The sequence below is a fragment of the Henckelia pumila genome, chromosome 1, assembly GCF_033568475.1.
Source record: "Henckelia pumila isolate YLH828 chromosome 1, ASM3356847v2, whole genome shotgun sequence".
NCBI classification, from domain to species: Eukaryota; Viridiplantae; Streptophyta; class Magnoliopsida; order Lamiales; family Gesneriaceae; genus Henckelia; species Henckelia pumila.
The window spans coordinates 117,906,622-117,933,413 of NC_133120.1; the positions used below are offsets into that span (position 1 = coordinate 117,906,622).

Sequence of the window (26,792 nt, forward strand, 5' to 3'; positions counted from 1 at the left end):
TTATGAAAATATTCAAGGATATTTTAGAGAGATAGAATATTAAAATAAAATCTTTTTGAAAAAAGTACCCCCTTAATTTTTTAAAAACAGCTTATAAGCTGTTTTTAAAAATTTTTGCCAAACAAAATTTGAGAGCTTAAAAGTCTAAAACAGCTTATAAGCTGTTTGCAAGAGCTTTTAAGCTCTCCCAAACACTCTCTAAATATGAATAGGATTGACTTGTTTCAAAAATAAAGATTAGTGATATATCTCACAAAAAACCTACTAAAAAAAGTATACCTATTACTATTAATAAATCAACAACATTTTAAAGTAACTAACTTTTGGTATTTTCAAGTGAACTTTCAAAAATAACCCTATGTAATAAATAAATATACTATTTAACAATTTCAATTTATTTTCATACAAATTTCCCACAATTTCATACTTCACGTGTGACATATTTTAATTTCAAAATTCAAAAACTAACTGTCACATATATTACCTACATGACATAATTGATTTCTAATTTTTTTAAAAAAAATACAAATTTGATCATAAATTATTTTTTAATATGATAATTTGATAAACACGCGCGTTGCGTGTGCAAAACGCTAGCATATATATATATATATATATATATATATATATATATATATATATATATATATATATCATTAGTTATAAGTTATTTTCTCAGGAGAAAATTGGCAGAATAAAATTGAAAAATCCGTGAAATATGGATTTACCAAATACGAAGTCTACCTTTATTATTGAAACTCAAAACTTATAATTTAGAGGGTGTTTGGCTAAACTTATTAAAAAGAGCTTATAAGCTCCTAGAGCTTAAAAGCTATTTTACGAGCTTATAAGCTGCTAGAACTTATTTTGAAAATAAGTTGTTAAAGTGTTTGGGTAAACTTATTTGAAACAACTTAAAGATGTTGATATGTTTGGTATTATAAAATCTTTTTATTGTCAAAATTACCAAAAAGTGTATAATTATATGAAAATAATATTTCGAGTTATACATATACAAAAATAGTTTTAGTATTAAAATATAAAATTGTTTTAATATTTTACTTTAGAAAAATTTATGTGATTCGTAATTTTTTTAAAAATAATATTTAATATTTAATGGGTCGAGAATATGATGGAGATTTATGAAAATATTCAAGAATATTTTAGAGAGATAGAATATTAAAATAAAATCTTTTTGAAAAAAGTATCTCCCCTCTTACTTTTTTAAAAATAGCTTATAAGCTGTCAAACAGCTTATTTTGACAGCTTATAAGCTGTTTTTAAAAAATTTTGCCAAACAAAATTTGAGAGCTTAAAAGCTCTAAAACAGCTTATAAGCTGTTTGAAATTAGCATTGTTACTGTACTTGTCTGAAGATTACAATTAGAATAAAATAAAATATCTTTTTTTTTCGTTGTGGAAATCTATAATCTTGAAGAACATGCATGGATGCATATTACACTTCACATGAACAAGAATTATTAATCATATACGCTATTGATCTTTTCATTGAGTTGGAATCGAAATTAAAGAAGGGTTGAGGGAGTCCCTATTTGAGAATTAACCCGCCGATTCAGTGACATGACAATGATTATTGCTCGAATTTTTCTTCAATCCTATTTCGTGAGCCTATATAGACTTGAGCGCTGGTCACGCCGGAAAACTTTTTTGTCGTCCATTCACGAGCTTATCCGGCTTGATTAGTTGAGAGCTGCGGTGAAAGGGAAGATCCTATCAGAAAAGGTTGCCATATCTAGCCAACCCTTTTTTTTTGTGTGTTAATTAACACGGATGAAGCTTTCTTGTTCTTTAGAAACATCAAAGATTCTGTTCCTGCTATAGCTGTGTGTTTTCTCCTGTGAAAGGTGAGATTTGTAGGCCTAGGAGTCTGATCAGAAATTAAAAAGGCATCAGGCAAGCCATCGGCCGCGTGTAAGACGCTGGTAACGAGTAGGTTTGTACGTCTTCGATCGGTGCAAATGGCGGCTTTTTTTAGGTCAATGAAATTCAGATATCTCCACAATGGTATGATATTGTCCACTTTGAGCACAAGTCCTCATGGTTTTGATTTTGGAAACCCACCCAAAAGGCCTCATACCAATGGAGATATCATTCCATATTTTAATCCATGATCTTTTTACTTAAACTTCCAATGTGGGACTTTTTTGGTCATCCAATGTGGGCCTTTGGTTGACCATTCCTAATAATCTTCCAATGTGGGACTTTGGTTGACTATTCTTAACAATCCTCCCCTCAAACGAAGTTCCACCAGGCCTCCCCTCAATCCGTCCCTCCAATCGAGGCTACTCCACTATACGGCATTTTGCTTCTCGAAAGGTCTTTTATTCCTGTCAGGGCAATTTCTCTTGAAGTGGCCCTCTTTGTGACAGATGAAGCATTTTAGATTTGTTTGTGCCTTCTTTTGAAATTTTCCTTGGCTTTCAGTGCTTCGATTAAACCTTGATGGATCAAGATAGCTCGCATCTTGATCCTCCATAGTGAAAAGTCGTTCTTTCTTGTAAATCTCTCGATATCAAATTTCCAAGATCCCATACTTTCAATTCTCTTCTTCGATTCCCACGGACGGCACCATTTGTTAGATCAATGGAATTCAGATATCTCTACAATGGTATGATATTGTCCACTTTGGGCACAAGTCCTCATGGTTTTGATTTTGGGAACCCACCCAAAAGGTCTCATACCAATGGAGATATCATTCCATATATTAATCCATGATCTTTCCTTTAATTTTCCAATGTGGGACTTTGGTTGACCATTCCTAACAATCCTTACCTCAAACGAAGTCCCACCAGGCCTCCCCTCAATCCGTCCCTTCAATCGAGCCTACTTATCTTCAATGCGTTGAAGCACACGCCTTACATGAATTACCGGGAGCTTCCCCTCGAGAGCTTTTTCATGGATCTTAATTGGGGCCCTCAAACTTCTTCTCCTTGGTTTTTCGAGGATTTCACCCACATTGGTTCTATCAGACCATGACTCGTTCCCACGGACGGCGCCATTTGTTAGGTCAATGGAATTCAGATATCTCCACAATGATATGATATTGTCCACTTTTGGCACAAGCCCTCATGGTTTTGATTTTGGGAACCCACCCAAAAGACATCATACCAATGGAGATATCATTCCATATTTTAATCCATGATCTTTTTACTTAAACTACCAATGTGAGACTTTTTTGGTCATCCAATGTGGGCCTTTGGTTGACCATTCCTAATAATCTTCTAATATGGAACTTTGGTTGACTATTCTTAACAGCGGCCAAGGCAGCGGGAAGAATTTGATGAGGGTAGATGGGAGCTAGAATGCTGAAATTAATCATATGAATCGATCAGTTCTTGTTCATGTTGTTTCTTTATAAATTTGCATGCTGCTAAATTCTCATGCGCGCACTTGCAGTCGCTCTAGAAATTAAATTGGTCGATTCCAAAGTATATGGAGCCATCAGGTGTACAAGTTAATTAGGAAGACTACTTCTTCGAGAATGCTATATATATATTGATGTTGCACTAATAATGCACATTGATTAATGTTTAGGTGGGGACTCTGAATTTGTACTTAATTAGACTTTCACAACACTTCAAAGTATTAGATATGGAAGTATATGTATAGTGACGTACTACTCGCGCATGTAGTACAAAATATCGCTTAATGAATATTATCGCACTTAAGATGAAAAAAATATATATATCAAAACATTTGATGATATAATTTCATGCATACTCTAGTATAAGGAGAGTAAATTCATGCATACTCTAGTATAAATGAGAAGAGTAAATGTACGTATGGTACAAGTAAATGTCAAATTCACACAATATATAAATGGTCTTGTACATTTTATCAATATGTTACACTCTTTTGAAACAAATGTGGAATTAGTAGTCAAACTAAGTTTTTGAAAAATAATCTTCTCCAAAAGTGTGTTCTTATAGTACACTTGAGCGGGTTAACTTTTTTTCTTTAAAAAATAAAATAAAATTTGAGTAATGTTATTCCGCAAACTATATTTGTGTTGTAGATGATTTTGACCTTGGTACCGCAAAATTTTTGAGAATGAGTCATTCCTTTATCTCGGTTAAGTGCTTAATTTCACCTCTTTCCATTATGATTGCTAAAAAAAATATTATATTTTTATAATGGTGTCTGAATAATTACATTAACTTGAGGATACTATTTGAGGCATTGACAAATAAGGAGGGATGAAAAGCTAAATCAAGCATTTTATTATTTCTAGCTAAGAAATTAAATGAATTTGGCGAAGGTCTACAACGTTGTTTGAGCTTATTTTATAATATATATATAGCATAAATAAGCACGTGTTTTTTTTATTTCCGGATCAAAGAAATTACAATTGCATTACATTGTTATTGTTTTTGTTTTTAATTATAATGATTTTCATTATAATATTTATTTCGTTTGAATGGTGAAATGAGATGATAAAGGCTATATAATATATTAATGGTAAATCAATACGTATGCATAATAAAATAATACATAACTCTAATAATTTTTACAGCTTGACATAAATATTAAATGAAACAACGATATATGAAATTTGAAAATATATATGAATATATGATAAACGAGTCTATTGGGTTGAATGTAATTCTAATAGCATGCTCTACCTATATATATACTTGTTTAATAACATTTGTATGTCGTATTGTACGTAGCAATATGAAACGATCGAACTCGCAATTCCATTATTAACATACACAGATATTGCGATCAGAAAGCGATTGCACATGGAGATTATATTTAACGTCATTACATGCAAGGCTAATAAAAATTCTTCTTGCGATGAGATATCAAGGAATCCAAGTAAACCATGGATTCTCTTTTGGTGATGTAAGAAGTCATCATTCATCAAAATTTCAAACCACATGAAGATTTGAGAAACATAGGAACCATAGCGACTGAGATTGGGTTGCTGATCGAGGGACCAAGCCAAGGTCGACAATATCCTTTCATTCATATCATACGTACAATCGAAAAATGTTGTGACACACGGTTTGACAAATTTTTTATTTTCTTTCTCACAGTACTTCTCTTTTGAGTGACCGGATATTTTCTGTTTTGGTTTGACAAACCTTATCTCTGTTAACGATTGATTGTTAAATAAAGATTACAAGTTCTCTTGTAAAAAAATAAAAAGAAAGAAAAGAAAAGAAAGAAGAAAACGATAAATGACATTTTTTAAAAATAATTACAACCATTTTTAATGCAAAAATCATATGTTACTATCAGTCATTCACGGTCACATGGGGCCAACCGAAGCGGTCCAAGAAGCGCAACTCTAATTTATGATAAGGCAATAAAATTTTTTTATAATTACTTAAATTTAATACTCAATTTAACTGCTTTACTAATCCATATCAACATGAAACCTAAAAAATTAAGAAAACTTTCCAAATTGATATTGATCAGAGTTAATTTCCAATTAATCAAAGAAAGATGGAGTGGATTGACAATGTTTTTTTTTTTTTTGAGTGAGTGGATTGACAATGTTATAAATTGAGCGAAACAATCTATCATCTTAATTAAGCAAGTTAATATCTGAAGGTTTTATCCTTTTTAAAAATATTTTAAATACAATAAATTATTTTAGTTATATTTTATCTTTAAACGAATCCACTCCATATGTTTAGTTTTAAGAAATTTCTGTCAGGGAAAAAAATATGAATATAAATTATTTATTAAGAGGCCTAAAATTTTAAGTTCTAACTTCTAATAGAACCTAAAAAATTATGTGTCACTTAAGTCTTTTATTATTATTATATATATAAATATTTAATTTCTATTCGTGAGCTAGTCCAACAAAAGACATAAAAAATAGTATAGTATTATTGTAAAAAATTTTGTGAGATTGTATTACGCACCCATGAAAAAATATTACTTTTTATGTCAAGATCAGTATTACTTTTGAGAGTAAAACTTTTGTGAGACGGTCTCATCCGTGAGACGAGTCAACCCTACCCATATTTCTAATAATAAGTAATATTTTTGGCATAAAATGTTAGACAAATACTCCTATGAGACGGTCTCAAAGGTCATTTCTTTGAGACGGGTCTCTTGTATGGGTTATCCATTAAAAAGTATTACATTTTATGCCAAAAGTATTACTTATTATTATAAATATGGGTAGGGTTGACCCTTCTCACGAATGAGACCGTCTCACAAGAGTGTTACTCAAAATTTTATACTTTTTATTGGATAAGTCATATAAGAGATCCGTCTAAAAAAAAAACTCTTGAGACCGTCTAATAGGAGTTTTTGTCTACTTTTGATTATAAATATGATTATATGAGTAGTGTTGATCTGTCTCATAGTTAAAGTTCCGTGAGACCGTTTCACAATAAACCTATTAATTATTATCATAATTAAACATGGAAATGCATTGTTGGTCGACAAAAACTACTATGAGACGATCTCAAGAGTCATTTTTTTAGACGGATTTTTTATATAGGTTATCCATTAAACATTATTATATTGTATGTCAAAAGTATTACTTATTATTATAAATATGGGTAGGGTTGACCTGTCTCACGGATGAGACCATCTCACAGAAGTGTTACTCTTATTGGTCATGCAACGTACACAAGATTTATTTTTAGACATGTTATTGATAAATTTACATTCTTAATCTAATAATTTGCATTTTTTTCCAATTGCAATATTTTTTCAATGGAGTGCTAACATGACATTGCACATCTCAGTCATTTGGTGTCACGTCAATATTCCAATAAAAAAATAACTAAAAAATCAAAATTACAAAATAGTGGAGTGACTACGAGACTATAAATTTACCAACATGACGACAAAAGCTGCAAGTTACATGACGAAAAATTGTAAGTTTTCATATACACATGTATGTAACTTAAAAGCGCATTGTCATTGTAAAGCGTGTTCTGTGTTTTGTAGATATATGAGCAAATACGGAAAAGCGCATAATAAGTCTCCTCCAAATCAAACCCCTAACGTTTAAAGATCAGAGAGCGAAATGTCGAAAACACCCCTATAGCTTTGCTTTGCATATAAAAACCAGAACCAGAGCAAGCAAGCCATTCTCTTCTCCTCTGCCATCTCCATCTTCTTCCATTATCAAGCAAATACATTCCACCGTATACTTTTTGCCATTCAGTGTGCACTTTGAATTCCAGTGTATGGCCATGGACACTCAAAGATCCAAGGCGTTGCATAATTTTTCGTTCCCCGGCGGTTTGAGGTGGGGGAATCAGAGATCTCTCCGCTGCATAAAGGTCGATTCTGATACCGAAGTCTCGCCCCTTCGGGAATTCACCTCGAATGGTTCTGATTCTTCCGGTCACCGTCGCCATCAGCAATCAACCCAACTGCGGCAGGCCGCGGGAGATAGAGGTAGAGAGGAAGGATCTCCTGATTCTGATTTTGTGTTTCTTGGATCCCACCGCATGGGTTCTACTCCGCCAAAGGTAACACGTGGTGGCCGGGGAATCGGAGACGATGGGAGTAATGGAATCACCGCCGTGAGAGAGAACGTGGTGTTTGATCGTCAGAAGGCTGCTGATGAATCGAAAGTGTCGATTTTCGAGGAGGGTCGTGAGGGAGGAGAGGCTTCTGTGTCTCCGCAGTCGCTAACGCCTCCTCATCCTGCGGCGACGGTCGCGGGAGGCGACGCCAACAGGCCGTGGAATCTGAGGAAGAGGCGGGCTGCGTGTAAGACGCCGGCAAGTGGGTTTGTCGTCGGTGTAAATGGTGGTGCTTCTTGCCCCGGCGTCGGCGGGAAGGGTGTGAAGGCAGATTGGGCGAGACCCAGTTCTGATTTTTCTCTAATTAAACCCGCCGCCGCCGTAACTGACAAGTCGCTGCGGAGCGGCGGCAACGGGTGCGGAGAGAAAACGAAACGGGTGAAGTTCTCAGTTGCCCTGTCAAAGAGTGAAATCGAAGAGGATTTCTTGTCATTTACTGGTCACAAACCGCTACGCAGACCCAAGAAGAGAGCCAAGAATGTTCAGAGAGAATTGGATGTAAGCACATGAAAACTTCAATAATTCTCAACCAAAATCTCATTTTTTAAAAAATTTCATCAAAACAATGAAAAATGAAGGGTTTTTGGTTATTTGATTCATGGAAATGCATATAATCACTGTTTCATTGAGTCTGCTTCTGATTTTTGTGCAGACATTGTTCCCCGGATTGTTGTTGACAGAAATTACACCAGACTTGTATAAAGTTTCTGGAGCTGCTCCATGACAAGAAATTAAGGTGAATTTTTTCGATCCTTTATGTTATCCTATCCAAGAATGCTGAAATCATATAGATGAATCATTTAAATTTGGTGCTAAAATTTCAAATAATGGGTGAATTTGCAGCTGCTCTGGAGTTGGAAGATGCCTTTTTTGCTTGCAGATACTGGTTGATTATCAGCACAGGATGAAGAAATATAGCGTTGATATATGCTGCTCAGCATCGCCATTTCGAACCTGGAATCTGATTATAATGTTCTTCTGGTAAAATGTGGTGTGCAAGGAAGAATTGGTAGCTTAAAGAATGTTAATTTGAGTTAGTTCTGATTATAGATAGTTGTTTCACATTCTTGTTAATGGTGTAGGGAAACAAGTAAGCTAGTATAAAGTAAGATTGGTGGGGGTATTGTTTTTTGTTCTTTTTCTCTTGACATTAATACAATAGAACAGAATGCCTTGCGCAATCCCATGTTCAGTTTATTGAATGCTCCTTTTAATTAGACCCCATTGTTTGTCCTGCTCATTTTATGTTTGATGCTTTATGGACATCCTTGCACAGGCTTACAAAGCGTAAAGCGCGCCGAGCGAAGAGTGTAAGCGAGCCTACGGCTAGCCGAGTGGTTTCGGGAGTAGCTCACGAGCAGAGTTCTGAGTAACCAAAGTCCAAGTTATAGTTTTTATTTGAACAACTGTTTACTCTCAACTTTTTGCCTTAAATCAATTTTAACAGCCATCATCAAATATATAATGATGGTGTACTTGCTGATACATAGTTATATTCGAGTTTAAACTTGATCCATAATCGAAATGCAAGAGCTGGGTATTTTTCAGGTTGCAGGCTTATCGTCAGAGATATCGCAACCGATAAAAGAAAAGTTTAACCCGCCGTCGGATACGATGAGAATGATGATGCCTCAAGACCATATAATTTACTTCGTGTACGGAGAAATAGGAACGAACTTTTAAAAATATTTTTAAAGTAAAAACTGTAATAATTTATATTTGGATAAATTGATTGAAAACATTTTTTTTAAGTTAAGTTATAAAAAAAAATATTTGAAAAACTATAAATATGAGCTTTTAAAAAATATTTATTTTAGCTTAATTAAATTTTAAAAACATTTTAAATCTATTCAAACATATTTGCAATAATAAAAACACTTTTTTAAAAAAAAATGTTTTTTTCTCTAACTTCTTAATCCAAACACTCACTGAAACAGTACTGCAATACGAGTAATCTACGGTTTCATTTCCTAATAATTAAATTAACACGAGGAAACCATAAGGAGAACAGAAGGAGATGCCAAAAATAAATATATTAACTTTATAGTTATTACATGCCATGTCACCTGAACATGATTATGATTTGAGAAATCAAATTTGGTCAGTAACAAAATCGTCGAGATTCTCATAACTAGTATACAAACGTAGATATTACTCTAAAATCTGTGCAAACAACCATGTAATATTTTCAAATTTGTTATTATTTTGTTGAGGGGTTGATTACATATTTTTTCACTGAATTCAACAACATAATTATGGTCGAGTTGATAAATTTGTTTTTACTGAATTAGTGAATTTATATTAGGAAATAGCTTCATAAACAATTAAATTTTCTTGTTCTAAACTCCAATGTTAATAGATTATTACATGTAAATGTGTTCCAAATAATTATACACCAATTATAACTTGCCGATATATATATATAAAATAACGGATCGAAAACATATTAATGGAATAGCGTTTGAAGAAGTGCATAAGATGATAAGAGTGTGTTCGGATGAGTCGATTTGATTTGAAAATTTAGGGATGTTCATTTCAATTTTTTCAACCAAACAAATCAAATACTTCGGAATCAATGTATCGTCTCAAATCCACAATCCAAGACAATTGATTGAAATTTATACGCAAAAAACTCTAGTATGTTATTTTGGTTCTAACTATCAAACTAGTTAATAATAATGTCCTCTTTATAATGATATATTTCAAGTATCAAAATAAATAGCCAACCCAACTGTTTCTTGAAGTGTGACAATAAATAATTGAGTTGACTTAATTCATAAAAATTACAAGAAATTTAAAGTATATATTATGCCTTTGGGTCTGAAAATTTAATATAAACATCTCTAATCATGAATAAATTAGTTCCAAGCAAAAGAAATCAATAATTTAACAATCATTGTGTCAACCACTTTGTTTAGAAGTATGTCAAATATTGAGATTTAACAGTCACCACCCCCTTTGGGGTAAATAAATCAACGTCTTCTTTTGGCTTAATTTTTAGAGTAAAATAATCATCTTTGGCTACCTAGCTAGTTTATATTTATTTATGTACTACATTGCCCGTTTCTAGGCCACAAGTTGGACCTAAGTTTAATAAAGTTTGTTACGGTATTTTCCATTATTATTAAAAAATATTTGATGTCGCATACTCGCATATATGGATTCTTCGGTCAAGCTTAAAACTTGTTCAAAAATATCTTTTATCTTTCGAAACTTCCTCAATCGTCCTGACTTAAGACTAGTGGAAATATTTTTGTAAATTTTTTAGCTAGTTAGTTAACGTGGTTTAAAGACTGTAATTTCGATTTTGTGAGATGAATTTCATATTGGACTCATACATGAAAATATATTATTTTTATGTCAATAATATTATTTTTTATTGTAAATAGAGATAAAATTCACTCATCTAACACATAAAGATTCGTAAAATCGTCTCATCAGAGATCTACTCATTCTTAAAAAGTTTATATAAAATATATATGTATATATACACACACATATATATATATACACACACAAACGAACAAAAAAACTAGAATGAAATCGTCACATGAATAAATTTTGTGAGACTAATATCGAATTTGACTGACATATAAAAAATATTATTTTGAGCTCCGACCATAATAAATTACAATGGTTTTACTTTCTTTTTTTTATTTTAAAATTATTATTATTACAACTTGGATAGGGATGCGATGAAAATTAAAATTCTAATTATTTTACTTCTCTAGCTCACCGTCTGAAAACATATTTTTGTAATTTTTATGAATTTTAATTATAATTTGTAAGACTAAACTTTTAATTTTTGAAAGTTTTTACAATTTTCTGATTGTTTTTTTTTTAAAGTTCAGAATTTATTTTCGGACACATTTAGTGTACTTAAAATTTTTAAAATTCAAAATTTACTTTTTGACTAACTTAATAATAAAACTCATAAAAGTTACTAGATTTCAAATGTAAATCTAAAATTCAAGTTATATATTTTTTTTACAAAAATAATATTGTAAAAAAAGCGTGCATAAATATATACTAATATAGTAATATATATATATATATATACGAGACCGTGAGAGAGATCTTATAATTTTAGTATTTCCCCCAAATAAAATAACCCTTAAAAAAAGGAAAAAAATAGATATGAAAAAATATTTTTTTTAAAAAAGAAAACAGTTAGAATCTATACTAATGAATCATGTTTAGAGTTTCAATCAATAGATAGATGGAACGAGAATATAAACCTTAATTTTTTAATTAGTGTAAATTTCAAATAACACCCGAACCCGATTCGACCCTGTCAGGATTGTATTCGATACATATCAAGTATCCGGTCCAAACTTAGATCCGAGTTAAAAGAAAGTATTTCAGGTGAAAATAGTTTGGTTTCAATTTTCTCTGCGCAAGTTAGCGAACCCGAACGTTGAAGTTGATGTAAGAAGTCGAAACTACCCTTGATTGTAGGCTGCATCCCCTTCCCGGAATTTTTCTAGTATATAATTAAATTATTATTATATTAATTAAATTTTTTAAACCTAAATATATGAAAGGAAATTACGGCAAGTAATGTAATCCTTGTTTCGTCTGCCTTCTCCCTCCCTCTCACCGATTTTTTTCATCCATTGGAACATCCAAGAAATACCTGAAGCTTCTGCCTTTTGATTAACTGTGAATTTTGAATGTGCGGGATATGGCTACGGGGACAGAAAGATCCAAGGCTTTGCATAATTTCACGTTTCCGGTCGGTTTGAGGTGGGGGAATCAGAAATTTCTCCGCTGCATTAAGGTCGATTCTGATGGCAAATTCACCTCCAATGATGCTGATTCATCTGATCACCACCACCACCACCAACAATCAATCAATCAGCGGCGGACTACGAGTGATGGGGAGAGAAACAGAGACTCTTCTGCTTCCAAGTTGCTTCCTTTTGGATCCTTCCAGATGGGTTCTGCTCCACCGCCCGTTTCAGATGACGGGTTTTCCGCCATTAGAGATAACGTGAAGCTTGATGATGTTCAGACGCCTGCTGATAAATTGAAAGCTGCGACCTTTGAGGATACTCGTAAGGATGGCGCGGTTTATGTATCTTCGCTGCCACCGCACCCGCCGGTACCGCAGCGTTCTTTTGTGATTCCTGGTGAAGGAGAGACCAAAAGGCCGTGGAATTTGAGGAAGAGGCGAGCTGTATGTAAAACTCCGGTGAGTGGGTTTATTTCCGGTGCAAATGGTGGTTGCTCTGCCGCCGGGGTTAGCGGGAAAACTTTGAGGGCCGATGGGGCGACGGACGAATTGTCTAGGCTTAGAAGTGGCGGCAACGTGGCGGCGATTTGTGTAGAGAAGTTAACGCCGGTGAAATTTTCAGTTGCTCTGTCGAAGGGAGAAATCGAAGAGGATTTCCTGGCATTCACTGGCCACAAACCAGCGCGCAGACCCAAGAAGAGAGCTAAAATTGTTCAGAGAGAATTGGATGTAAGAGCATGATCCCGAATTACCTTTATTGAATTTCATATTGATTTCATTGAAATCTGGATTTATTAATCACTGAATCTTCTCTTCTTGTTTCTGGGCAGACATTATTCCCAGGATTGAGTTTGAAAGAAATAACGGCAGATATGTATAAAGTTTCTGAAGCTGCTCAATGACGAAACAAAGGTAATCATTTAAATCTTGATAGAATTTTTTCCAATTCTTATTGATGTGATTCGGAAGTTGAATTTTGAATTGTTGGCTTAATCTGCAGATACTCTGGAGTTGGAAGATGCCTTTCATTTCTTTTCTTTTCTTTTCTTGAAGAAATTGGTTGATTGTAAAGGGACGGGCTAGCATTGATTGCACTTCGAATCCTCTGGTAAAAATGTGATGGGCAAGGAAGGATTACATGCTTTATGAAAGCTAATTGTTAACTTTAGTTCTGATCAATTGTTCATATTTCTTGTTTTGTTTGGTAGAAATAAAACCAACATAGTGAAAGAGATTGGCAGTGGGTTTTTCTTTCTTTGTTTAATTACCATCGAACACGTTATAGAAGTTAATTTTCTTGCTGACAGCAGATCTTTGATTGTATTTCTATTGATTATACTGTATAATTTTTGCATTACTTGGGCTTGTGCTGAGGTAATGACCTCAATATGCTGCCACAATTTTTCATCTGCTTATTTCGAGTATTCCGACTTCTGAGTTAAGCTCAATGTTTGATGGGGGGACATCTCTGTTTTCTGTCATTGGAGTAATGACCATTTTGGAAATAGCATATATCTGCATCAGAATACTGATCAATGATCATTATCATTCCATTGTACCAAAATGTGAATCTGAATTTCTTTTTTTATACATTCAAATGTGCTTTCTTGGTTTCAGTAGTATATACACCTGGAAAGGAGATAGGGAGATTAATTGCCTAGGCTGGTGATCTCTGAATGGGTTCTCTGATAATTTTTTCACTCATCCTGTGTTTCTCCATGATGCTAGATTTCTAGCACAACAAGCGTGTTTCATGAAATAAAAGATATCACGGGACGGATCGACAAAAGTTGGGGATGAACCTAAACTATTTCATAGGCCAATATGGAACATAAAGGTGAACGGATGTGTGATTGGAGCACAAATCAACATACTCTTGAAATGTTGCTCTCACTTCTCCCTATTCCTAGTGTCAAAATCTTGAATATCATCAGCCTTGAATATTTCAATGATGTGGGGGAGGGGGATTTTCGCCTCAAGTTTCACGTTTTAAATTTCACAAGCTTTGACGTTTTCATACAAAATTTGCCAAATATGGTGGGGATTGTTTCTTGATTCTTGAATGACCCCTACGTGTTGACCTTTCCCTCTGTTCGTTTCTACGCATCTGTTTGTTTGGCTTCCAAGTTATTACAAAATACAACCTATCAAACATTTCGTCCTTGTGATATATGTAAAGATGTTATTTCTATTATTGATATTATATTTTAATTGAACTCTCAAATATAAACAAAATTTGTATGAGTTAATCACTTGTGAAATCGAATTCATGTGTTGTACTTATACCCTTCTTGGCAGTTTGCACGTGAAATTTAATATCATTATATTCTTATCAGGATTAAAAATAGTTATGTTTAACTTTTTTTTTTTTGATGAAATGTTGATCTTTTTTTTGAATCCAAAGAAAAGTAATTATGTTAATCTTAACAAAAGGGCTAAATTGCATTCACACCCCCTGTGAAAAGTCTAAAAGGCATAAAACATCTTGTGTAAAATTAATAGTATGTTAGACCCTATGTTTTAAAAAAATTAACATAAAAACCCCTATGAAAGGGTATAAATGTGTCCGAGTTTGTATAACATAGGGGTAAAATGTGCTACATTTTAAAAAACTGAGGGATGCATTAGCCTATTAATATTTCTTAGGGAGTTTTATGTCTTTTAAACTTTTCACAGTGAGTGTGAATCCAATTAGCCCTTTAACAAAAAAAAAGTAGCGTAAGGTCAAGACAAGAGGGAGATACTTATGCCTACTTTATTGTTATCCAACGGTTCTTCAAATTGGTGTAACAGACACTTGACAAAAACAATTATTCTCATTATAATTCATCTCTCTCTTCATTTTTTTTTTTTTGGATTAAAAAAAAATACTCTCATCATAGTTAATCTATCTACTTATTCAAGTTCAATTTTAAGGTAGAGTTTTTGATAAATAAGTAATTTTCATATTATTATTTTTAAAAAACATAAAATAGCTAAATTACTCTCATTAAAATTTAGGGATATCGTTAACCTCGGTGGACAATTCTTTTTTTTATTATTATTAAAAAAAATGACCTCCTGTATTGTATTTCAAATACACTTGAGGAGGTCATTTTTTCAAAAAATAAAAAAATAAAAAAAATAGTTAACCGAGGTTATTTTCAAAAATTCCTCCCAATAAACCTCCCTATATTCATTTATTTAATCTAGCCGCACCGCTCACGCATTGTGTGTGTAGTGTTATATTCAAATATTGTGTTTTGTATGTGTATAATATAAATTTATTTTTTTTAATTATTTGATTTTAATTTTTTTTTTTTTGCAATTTGATAATTTTGTAGGGGTTTATTTTTTGAAAAATATTTTAAATTGATCATACCAACTACCAAGAAATCACTAAAGTTTTTTTTCTTTATATATAGTATAGATGAATGTCGGTGGTATTTTGGATTTAAAAAATTATTGAGGAAGTGTGTTTAGAAAAATTTCAATTTACTTATCAAAATATCATCATTTTACTATATTATTATAGTAGAGATTTTATAATTAACTAACTTTCAATTAATTGGTGAATCTCGAGATAAAATTACTATTTTATCGTAATTTAATTCTCAACAAAATTAAAATTATTAGACAAATTATTCATTTTATATGGTTTTCTCTTTTTTAGTAATTAGAAACAATCTTATTTACCAAAATGATATTATCTATCTAAGTTTTTTATTTTTAAATTTTTAGATTAGATAGTTATTTTTTAAAAAAAGATTTGGATCGGATAGTTATCCTCTTAAACTTTTGAATATATATAATTCATCACGTGAGTTCTAAAATAATATGAAAATTAATTAACATAAAAAAATTATGTATATTATGTATCTTGTGCAAGTGACGCTATTCACTTTTTAAAATTCAGAATCTGCTTGAGACCACCTTTAAGATTTTATCCTCTCAAAAATAAAAAACCTTTAAGATTTTACTTACATTGAACAGAAGTAGTAGCAAAATTCAGGGTTAAGAAACGAAAAAAAAAACATTTTTCAAAGCAAAACTATATAATCAATATTTTTTAGATTACGGGCAAATTTCACTCTATTCTTAGGTACCGTTTGGTACAAGTACAATTAGTACTTACACAACTTATCATATCAAATCTCGCGTTCTTTTCGTCATATTATTTATCCATCTATTAATTATTTATTTTAAATCAATCAAATCATTAATCATTTATCTTACATCAATTAAATCATTGAATTTAAATTACTATATTACCCTTATAAATAATATTATTCATATTTTATTTATTCTCAAAAAGGACAAAATGGTAATTTATATTTTTAATATAAAATTCAATCAATCAAATCCAATAAACTATAATATATCAATCAAATCAAATACTAAATTAACTATCATTTTTATTTATTTTATTTTATATTACATTATATTACTTATTCAAATATTATTTATCATATCCTCAAACCAAACGGTGCCTTACAGTATTACTCTAAAGAAAATCTAAAACAAAGACTGAGACCCTGAGACCTATTGGTCTCTAGTTCGATTCCCGCTGACTGCGGGTTAGTTTTCTAATTTATTTAGGTTGATTTGGTTACTTTCTTTGCTTGAGACAAGCACGTCTCGAGTCTATACTTAAGTTCCGTCGGTTGTGCGGGCAATTTTACTTTGTTTAGTGTTACAATTTGATATAATTTGATATCCGATTTACTTTTACTCAAAAAAAAAATCTAAAACAAAGACATTTATCATTGGTCCATTAAAAATATTTTGACCTCATACACATTAATAAATATTCACATTAGATGTATGCTTTAGAACATTAACTTACTGAATGATATTACAAATAGGGGCATATTCACCCCCAGTACTGGGGTGGGCAGTATTTTTTCCACTTAGTAGTATTTATATCCGATGACATCTAGTTCATCTAGTACTGACACCGAGGTCACGAAGACGAAATCTTGAGTTCAAAATCTAATTGTAACAATTCCTTTCTTAATTTTTTTTTTTTTAAAAAAAACAATTTTTATTGGGCTCCCCGCTCCTGGCCTGTATGTTTATATTATTGGGCTTTGAAATTGGACTCCAATAGGCTGTCATTCTGCGACTTCTATGTTAACAATATATGTGGACTCTGGTCCAGATTTATTCATAACTTGTAGTGCTTCTCATAGGTGGATCGAGGCTTTATATGGATCCCAAATTGTGATGCATTAAGCTACTTCTAAAATTAAAGAATATGTTCGTATACTATATGATGATGTTAAATTTTGAGCTAAACAAAAATGACCTCAGGCCAGTTGTTCCTGAATTGATGGATTCAATCCATTGATTTCAAATTTTTTGTTTTTGTTTGGATGGATAAAATTCCAGTAGATTTTAAATCCTTACTTCATATCATCTTATTTAATTTCAATAGTGAATCCTATATGATATCGGATTGGATCAGTTCCAGATTTACTGGATCTAAAACTGAAAATCCGAATTAAGTTTGATTGAAAATTGGAGTGAACCGGGTTGACACCAATTTCGAATCCTCTCTATTCTTATTTTATTTATGAATTATGTATTATATATGTACGACTATGCTTACTTAGTGAGATTAATTATATATAAATAAATAATACTAAGACTATTAAACTAATTTTATAGTATGTTGAATAATGATGAATAAACAATCACATGTTTATTTTAATGGATCAATTTTGTGATTGATATTATGATTAAATGACGAGTTACAATTTTGCCCTTTGTATATATTATATAATCTTATTTTTGGTTTTTATTTGTCAAATTTAGATTATGATTTTTATTGAATAAAATATTATTATTAATTCACATGTAAATTATTTTAATTGACCAAAATTATTGAGGATAAATATTAATTATTTTTTAAAACAAAAATTAATAAATTGATTTTAAAAAAATTCTCCATGAATAAAGATAAAATCTAATGAAATGTATTAATCATATATTAAATTATTAGAATTTTTTTCATGTTTTATAATTTTAAATGCACCTTTCATATATATAAATCAAATTAAATGTATTAATATATATTAAAGTATTTAAAATTTATATCCATGTTATATAATTTTTTTAAATGATATTTTCATATATTATTTTTTTGGGAAGTAAATTAAGGATATTAGTGTAATTTTTTTCAATTAAAAATATAATGATTATTTATCACACCATTTATTTGTGATAAATCATCAAGATTTAAAGTTTAAATTAAGTAACTATGGATGAGCTTTATGAGTTAATACGGACCCTCATAAAGCAAGTAAACATGTGATTGCATAAAATTATTAATATAATCATATACTTATCATAGCAAATAAACGTAATACATTCATCCATTTGATATAATTGCGTGTACCAGTTTTCAATTACTAGTTCTATCTAGTAATAAATTCAAACGGTTCCGATTAAAACGCTTCCGGATTCATTTCGAAGCAGCTCAATCCGATTCATTATTGGTATGTAGATATCTAATTAATTCAATCTGTTCACCATGTCTAGAGCCCCATCAATTAAATATCTAAGTAATTAATCAATAGATACCGATAAATACTTGTATGTAGACATGATCAAATTAATTAACTTTTTCTTGAATCTCATTTAATTTATAAATTATATATATATTAAAGTAGGAGTATATATATACTCATTAATTTAAGGAAAAATTGTAATTTGTGTCCGGTAATTTTATCACTTTATGATTTTAATCCCTTATGTTTTTACGTTTTAGTTTTAGTCTTACGTGTTTCAATTTTTGACAATTTTAATTATTTTTCATCGAAAATGATGATGTGATATCATACACATCATTTTCACATTAGCGTTGATGTCACGTCATCGTCACATCAAAAAAAGAGACTAAATTACACACACACATATATATATATATATATATAGAAATCTAACATTAATAGAAAAAAACCGAATCAACAATCAAACAAATATACGAGACTAAAAAATCAATTTTTCCTTAATTAACCACGGGAACCAAATTTTTTTTGTAAATTTATTTTTAGAGTGGGGTCACATATAAGCTTGAGGATTCTATATTTTGGAATTAGAAAATATTTCGATATGGTTGGATGTTTTCGTTATGGTGTATTTTCATCAAATAATAATAATAATAATAATAGCAACGGGTAGCCCTATGCTTGTTCAATACTTGGGAGAGGCCCCGCTTGTACAATAAACTGAATAAATAATTTATAGCATATTTATAAGAGCTTAATATTCTAAGGCATAGAGAGTACCGAGGAAAACCTGCAGCGATTATGTGGACACAATTCGAGCGAGACGTGGTAGCAGAAATATAAATAAGGGGTTTTTGAAGAAAAATCCCTAAACACATATATAATTTTAAATTCAGTATCATTGCCTTTATACTTTTGTCTGCACTCCCTAACACTACAAAATTTTATTTTGTACTCCATATTTTATTATTATTTACTGATTTTACACTTTAAATTTAATTAAAATAAGATATAATATAATAAAATAAAATTCAATGCCTCGGAAATATCATTCACTTCCATTCCATCGAGAATGGGTTCTCTCAGTTGCTTGAAACCCCACGGCTGAAGAAATCCATCAACTAGCGGCACCAATTGACCGAAGTTTGGAAGCGACCGACGACGAGGAACAAGCATAACCAACCGAGCAAAAGTTCGATTATTCTTCAGATGTTGGATTTATATGAACGATTCTTGGAAAATGTTATGCAGTATTAATCAAAGATGAATTACTATGTAGATTTCTGAAAATTGATTGATGTATAAATTTTCAAAATTATTTATTTAAATCTTCAGCTCTAAGCTGGAAACATTAAGACAAATTTGGTATGGGTTTTAGATTGTTTATTTTCTTAAGTTTAATAGATGGATCTGGATATGGTTTTTATAGGTGTTAATGTTTCTTATATTTCATCTTAAAATTTTATTGATATAATTGATTTTGGTAGTTGTGAATTAATCTGTAGTGATCCATCTAAAAATGGTGTACAAATCTTTTAAATAATTTGTATATATATTTTTAATAAATTTGTGTCCATTGTAAATCTTCTTGTAAATTACATAGTTCTGAATTTTGTGTTTTATTCTTGATAGGCACAACCAACATGGAGTCCTGTTCTGGAGGAAATTCTAATTTTTCCTTTATTGGTAGTTGTCAGTACCTTAAAGGCCTTTATCTAATTTCAATTCCTAATGGTGCTACGCTGATGGAGTTGTTCCAGAATCTCGGACAAAAATGTCCGAATATTAACCCTGAAACGACGACGTTGCTTTTCACAGCCCCTCACAAGAAGATGTAAGTCACTTTGATTGACAATGATGATGTGCGTAACATGATAAATCTTCATATGTGTATGAAGTTGAATATCATTGAATTGAGAGCAGAAAGAAAGACTGATCAAAGTCACCGTAGCACAAACGTTGACAGGTAATTATTTTGCATTGTTTTATTATTAATTTTTTTATAGTCACGTATTTGACTTTCATTTTTGTTGTATAATTACTTAATTTATTTGTGAAAATCTGAATAAATGGACCATGCATAGTTATATTGTCTGAGTTATATTTTGTATTGGCATGGTAAGGGTTCAAACTGAAGATGAGACACATTCGACAAGTGGCACCCATCTCGAAGTTTGCAGTATGAGTAATTCTATTGATTCGTGGCGTCAGTGCATACGTGGTGTTGGTCAAACATTTAAAGATGCAGCTAATTTCCGAAATTGTGTTAAAAATTATGCCATTGCTATCAGACGTTCATTTTCCTATGTGAAAAATGATAGTCAGAAGATCATTGTTGTGTGTAGTGATGCAAATTGTTCATGGAGAATATATGCATCTAAACATCAATCAGATAATGCATTTGGCATTAGAAATTGTAATTTAACTCATAGTTGTGGTGATGACAATTTAAGAACTAGAGGACATCCTAAAGCTGATTCCTCTTGGGTATGTAACTTGGTGAAAGATAAGTTGAGGGGAGAGCCATCATATCGTCCAATTACAATGATTAAGGACATACAAAGAGATTTCGGAGTGGAAATTAAATACCACAAAGTTTGGACGAGCAAAGAAATGGCAATGAATGAAATTCATGGAACTGAGAAGGGGTCATATGATAAGTTGCGATGGTATTGTCACGCCGTTAAAGAAACCAATCCTGGAAGCTGTGCTGAATATGAGATTGATACGATGACAAATAGATTTGATCGGCTGTTCATATGTTTTCACGCTTGCCTTGTTGGTTTCGTTTGTGGCTGTAGGCCATTAATATTTTTAGATGGAACCCACATCAAGAACAAGTACAAAGGAAGTATTCTAGTAGCTGTTGCAAAGGACGCAAATGATGATCTTTTCACCTTGGCATATGCAGTTGTGGATGCAGAGAATGACTGTAACTGGCACTGGTTTTGTAATCGATTGAAAGATGTTCTAGCTTCAAAAAATGTAACGTTCTTCCATAGCTTTACTTTCTTCTCTGACAGGCATCCTGGTTTGATTAAGGCTATTCAATCTGTGTTTCCTGGTAGTCATCATGCATATTGCTTAAGATATTAAGTAGACAATTTTGTGAAACAGGTTAGTATGACATAAATAAATATTTATTTACTGTTATGTTATATTGACTGTTTGGTTCACAATTTTAATATTATGCATATTTCTTGTAGGTATTGCGGAGGTACCCACTCCATAATAAGAAGAAATGGTCATCTGTATTGAAAAAAACGGCATATGCCTCATCGCGACATGAGTTTTTTGAGCTTATAAAATCTATAACCGAGTCAATGCCAATTGCACAAGAGTTTCTTGTGAATTCTTCACCTGATAATTGGGAAAATGTTCTATTTACGGGTAACCGATGGGGTGTGATTAACAACAATATTGCTGAAAGTTGGAATAGTTGGGTGAAACCTGCGCGCCACCTACCAATTGTGGCAATGGTAGACAATATACGCATCCAAATTATGACAATGATGCACGAAGGAAGAGAAAAATCTTTTGTGATGGATAAAAATTTAACCCCTAGAAAAAAAAAGGATGTTTCACTTTCTTATTCTCAGTCCCGCAGCTTGAAGGTCCATAGGTCATGTGGATTGAAATTTGAGGTTATAGATGGGGATAAAACTTTGGCAGTTGATTTGAGTTCATGGACGTGTTCATGTCGAGGTTGGCAAATCTATAAACTTCCTTGCAAGCATGCATGTGCTTGCATAGAATCAAAGTCGTTGTCGGTTTATGATTTTTGTGACAAATATTTTACGATCGGAGCTTATCGTGAAATTTATAAATATGTCATCAATCCTATACCAACATTTGATATGTATGAAGGTTATAATGATGAAGGTGAATCAATTTGTGCTCCTATCATGCGTAGTCAACCAGGTCGTAGATGAACTATGAGGATCCCTTCTCAAGTTGAACATCGTCTGACAAAGTGTGGAAGGTGTAAAAAGCAAGGGCATAACAGGCGTACCTGCAAAGAAGCCTTTGAATGAACAGTTGATGATTTTGTATTGTTTAGTGTATTTTGTTTCTTATCATTCATTAAAATATTTGTTTGTTTAATGAAGTTAATTGAAAACTAACTGTTTTTCTTTTATTTTGTTAGTCGTAAGAGGTTGCTACAACTCGAGCATGAAACAAGTGTTGAAGGCCATTGTAGGAGGCGTACAAGATCTGGTCATGCTGCGTTTTGAGTTGTTTACATTATGTTGGTTAAATTGTGTGTCGGAATAATTATGTAGCAGTCTATGTTGTTACTTTGAGACGCATTATGTTGTTGTTCGTATTCAAGCTTGAACTTGGATTGTGGTACTTTTGGTCAATATATAGTCGTCTACTTTTTCATGGTGCAATGGTGTTTTTATGAAAATTAGTTGGATCATTTTTTTGTTGGTTTATGGTGGTTTATCATTTTTCAAATGGGTCATGTCAAAAAAATTAGGATGGTTGAACGAAATCAATCAATTAGAATACAAATACGGTCATATATGGAACTTGATTGATAAAATTTGGTACTAACAATAATTAAGTGGGACATGATATTATAGTTACACAATAAACTTGAAGTTTACAAGAGTTCACATCAAATTCATAAAAGCGATACATCGTAACGATTTTCAATTACAACACTAATCCACATATGCATCAGAAGTCAAGACTACCCATCTAAATGTCCCACAGATTGACAAGAGTCATACACAACTAATCAATGAGTCATTATGATAATTAACAACAAGAAAAGAAAACATTGCAAAGATAAAATAACCACATCCAAAACAGCAACACACAAATACCATGCTTTCAGAATGTTTTCCACGGGCATCACAGTGGTCGTGCGTCATATGCGGTATAGTCGGTGCTGACCCGCGATCAGAAGAAGCTGAGGATTGCTCATTTACTGTAGAATATATCTTATTTTTCGACCGAGAACCACTGCTAAATTCTGAATTAGGTGGTTGTGTTTGTCCGCTGTAAATGTCATACCAAATAAAGCGGTTTGGATGATGAAGATCTTGAGGACATATATAGTAATAAACCCCTGGACGAGTCGAGCGTGGTCCTGCTTTCCGAAGTGACATCTTGCCTCTCCCACATTGGCATTCGGGTGCCTTCTTCAACTCCATTATCTTTGAATATGGTTTTTGGGAAATAATAAAGATAAACACCCAAATATCAGCATTTATAAGAAATCAACTACTTTATCTTACAAACAAGCTTCTCGATTGAAGCATGATTTATACCTTATCAACTACATTATCTTCACAAATTTCTTCCGGACGAAAATAACAAAATTCAAAAAATAAAAACCCAAATGAACTCCATTAGCTTCAAGATAATATACCAGATCTAAGATATATCAAATCGATTTGTTATGGGTTAATGTAAAAAAAGTACCTTTTGAAAGTAAAGCTTGTCACAGAATGCTTGTCTCCTTCTCCACCTATAGCTTAGTTTTTAGAGTTGAGTTTTGCCGATTTTCTTCTTTTAGGGCATGTACTAGGATAAAACCCCAATTTTTAAAAATAATTCAAACAAAAGGACAAAATAGATATTTCCATAGATTCATATTGAAATTAATATCCAAACACAAAGTACTCTTTTTATATATTGAGATACTTAATTTTGAAATCATGGTACCGTAATTTTCAAGTAGTGCTCGATTTTGTTATCATAGCTCTTAATTACGGAGGCATAATACTTAATTTACATTCAATTGTACTTAATATATGAATTAAAATATCTTGGGGATGTGCGAGCAACTCATGAAAATGATTAAATATGATATAAGTCATCATAAACATTAACTAAATATTAAATTGCCAAAGACCGTATAATTTTTCTGGTAGTGCTCGATTTTGTTATGAGAGATCTCAATTATGGTGGAATAATACTTGATTTACATTAAATTATACTTGATATATGAATTTAAGTGTCTTGTGGATGTGCGAATAACTCATGAGAAATATAAAACATGATATAATCCTAACTTCTATTTTATAGTTATGTTATGGATAAAAAGTATTGAGAATAAAGTTATTTTTGGGTTAAGTATGACATATGTTGATGTGATCTTTCATTGTGTTCAACTATATTGGTCTCTACTTGAGTATTGATCATGCATAACTAAACTATTTGATCCACCAATTGTATTATGATTTGATTTCATAATAATGTCTTACATGGATATATTTTTATTTCTTATACACGACTCATCTTCATCTGATAAGTCATCAGAATCATTAACTAAATATTAAATTGCCAAAGACCGTATAAAATTTTGAGTAGTGCTCGATTTTGTTATCATATCTCTTAATTACGGTGGAATAATACTTGATTTATATTCAATCGTACTTGATATATGAATTTAAGTGTCTTGTGGATGTGCGAATAACTCATGAAAAAGATTAAATATGATATAATTCCTAACTTCTATATTATAGTTATGCATCAATATGATTACATAGTCACAGAAACATTTATAAATATTAAGTACAAAAACGTGTGTGCACATAAAATTTTCTGGTAGTGCTTGATTTTGTTATGAGAGATCTCAATTACGGTGGAATAATACTTGATTTACATTAAATTGTACTTCATATATGAATTTAAGTGTCTTGTGGATGTGCGAATAACTCATGAAAAAGATAAAATATGATATAATTCCTAACTTCTATATTTTAGTTATGCATCAATATGATTACATAGTCACAGAAACATTTATAAATATTAAGTACAAAAACGTGTGTTCACGTAAAGTTTTCAGGCAGTGCTCGATTTTGTTATGAGAGATCTCAATTACATTGGAATAATACTTGATTTACATTAAATTTTACTTGATATATGAATTTAAGTGTCTTGTGGATGTGCGAATAACTCATGAAAAAGATAAAATATGATATAATTCCTAACTTCTATTTCATAGTTATGCATCAACTACGGTGGAATAATGCTTGATTTACACTTTATATCCAAAATACAGTGTTCCCAAAACAAGCAAAGCCAAAATACATTTGTGTTCAAAAACCTCCAACACAAAACACCTTTCTTTTTCCCAAAAAGTTGTCAACGAAATTCAATCTTTTGGCAAGATTGCTTTAACATCTGACAGTATCATGGCAACAATATGTGCTCTATAGGCTTCAATCGAACAATCCTCTTCTTGCTTCCAAAATGAAGGATCATCTCGTGCAAAGCATTCACCCCACAAACATGTGAACACACCGCAGTTTAAGTCACCTTCTTGTGCACGACTCTTTTGGAATAAGACATCACCTTTTCCATAGTCACGATGTAGCACGTTCCAAAGATACCCAGCCACAAACTTTGCCTATAAAACATTAAATTCATCGAATAATATTGGCATTAACACTTATTTTATAAACACATAAGTTGATTTATGACTTACATAAACTTTGGCGGCACCTTTGGCGAAAGGGGAGGACAATGAGTCTTTCACGATGAAATTCTTTTGAGAATGATTAAAAACCAGTAGAAACCAATGATTCCTATAACATATAGGGAAAAGGATGTATTTGCGGCATTCAAGAGTTTGATGTGTGAGATCTGATAGTTTCTCTTTAGTACTTCCACAAAGCTTCGACATGAATGCACCAAATTCAAGATCTTTCACCTTTTTTTCCTTCCAGGTCTCAAGTTTCTCAAGCACACGAATCTGTGTTTTGTCAGAGATAATATTATTATGTTATGAGACTCTAGGTTACTTAAATATTGAAGTACACAAAGAGAAAATTACAACACTTTCCTGCACATATGGAGGCATGCGAAAAATTTCATGACCATATAATCTTCCTTTGGTGCTTAAAATAGTGAAGTACGCGAGAACCATATCTTCACGTAATTCTTCCCCAAATAAGCACTGCAATAGTTGAGCTCCATCGAGGAATACATCACTATGTTGCCAAACTATACCACTACAATAAAATAATTATGAAAAAACATATAGGATGAACTAAAATAACTTAAATTCAAGTTATTTTT

At 31.7% G+C, this 26,792-nt stretch overlaps 3 protein-coding genes across 4 annotated transcripts; all 3 read left to right on the forward strand.

Annotated features, from left to right (window-relative positions):
- Window positions 1-7,107: 7,107 nt before the first annotated feature.
- LOC140875660 (uncharacterized) lies at window positions 7,108-9,198 on the forward strand. Of its 2 annotated transcripts, XR_012148549.1 has the most exons (4): window positions 7,108-8,024; window positions 8,179-8,262; window positions 8,370-8,507; window positions 8,803-9,198. XR_012148549.1 is itself a non-coding variant. In XM_073279389.1 (3 exons), the coding sequence occupies exons 1-2, from the start codon at window positions 7,182-7,184 to the stop codon at window positions 8,248-8,250; spliced, it is 915 nt and encodes a 304-aa protein (XP_073135490.1). In that variant the 5' UTR covers window positions 7,108-7,181; the 3' UTR covers window positions 8,251-8,262; window positions 8,370-9,198. The 2 variants fall into 2 exon arrangements, 1 of the variants encoding a protein (XP_073135490.1); XM_073279389.1 differs by having other exon boundaries at window positions 8,370-9,198.
- Window positions 9,199-12,087: 2,889 nt separating this feature from the next.
- LOC140875691 (uncharacterized) lies at window positions 12,088-13,567 on the forward strand. The gene is made up of 3 exons (XM_073279459.1): window positions 12,088-12,990; window positions 13,092-13,173; window positions 13,262-13,567. Exons 1-2 carry the CDS (start codon window positions 12,211-12,213, stop codon window positions 13,161-13,163), a joined length of 852 nt encoding a protein of 283 aa, XP_073135560.1. The 5' UTR covers window positions 12,088-12,210; the 3' UTR covers window positions 13,164-13,173; window positions 13,262-13,567.
- A 6,828-nt stretch (window positions 13,568-20,395) lies between these two features.
- Window positions 20,396-22,987, forward strand: LOC140873556 (uncharacterized). Its single transcript, XM_073276730.1, has 4 exons — window positions 20,396-20,586; window positions 20,876-21,806; window positions 21,959-22,443; window positions 22,900-22,987. Exons 1-4 carry the CDS (start codon window positions 20,396-20,398, stop codon window positions 22,985-22,987), a joined length of 1,695 nt encoding a protein of 564 aa, XP_073132831.1.
- Window positions 22,988-26,792: the final 3,805 nt, after the last annotated feature.

Excerpts from the sequence above, each read along its gene's own strand:
- LOC140875660 (XM_073279389.1), top strand. The coding sequence starts at position 7,182 with ATGGCCATGGACACTCAAAGATCCAAGGCGTTGCATAATTTTTCGTTC. Across the intron at positions 8,025-8,178 it reads ATGTTCAGAGAGAATTGGAT|ACATTGTTCCCCGGATTGTT; the intron begins GTAAGCACATGA and ends ATTTTTGTGCAG.
- LOC140875691 (XM_073279459.1), top strand. The coding sequence starts at position 12,211 with ATGGCTACGGGGACAGAAAGATCCAAGGCTTTGCATAATTTCACGTTT. Across the intron at positions 12,991-13,091 it reads TTGTTCAGAGAGAATTGGAT|ACATTATTCCCAGGATTGAG; the intron begins GTAAGAGCATGA and ends GTTTCTGGGCAG.
- LOC140873556 (XM_073276730.1), top strand. The coding sequence starts at position 20,396 with ATGGAGTCCTGTTCTGGAGGAAATTCTAATTTTTCCTTTATTGGTAGT. Across the intron at positions 20,587-20,875 it reads ACAGCCCCTCACAAGAAGAT|GGTTCAAACTGAAGATGAGA; the intron begins GTAAGTCACTTT and ends TGGCATGGTAAG. Across the intron at positions 21,807-21,958 it reads TGATTAAGGCTATTCAATCT|GTATTGCGGAGGTACCCACT; the intron begins GTGTTTCCTGGT and ends TATTTCTTGTAG.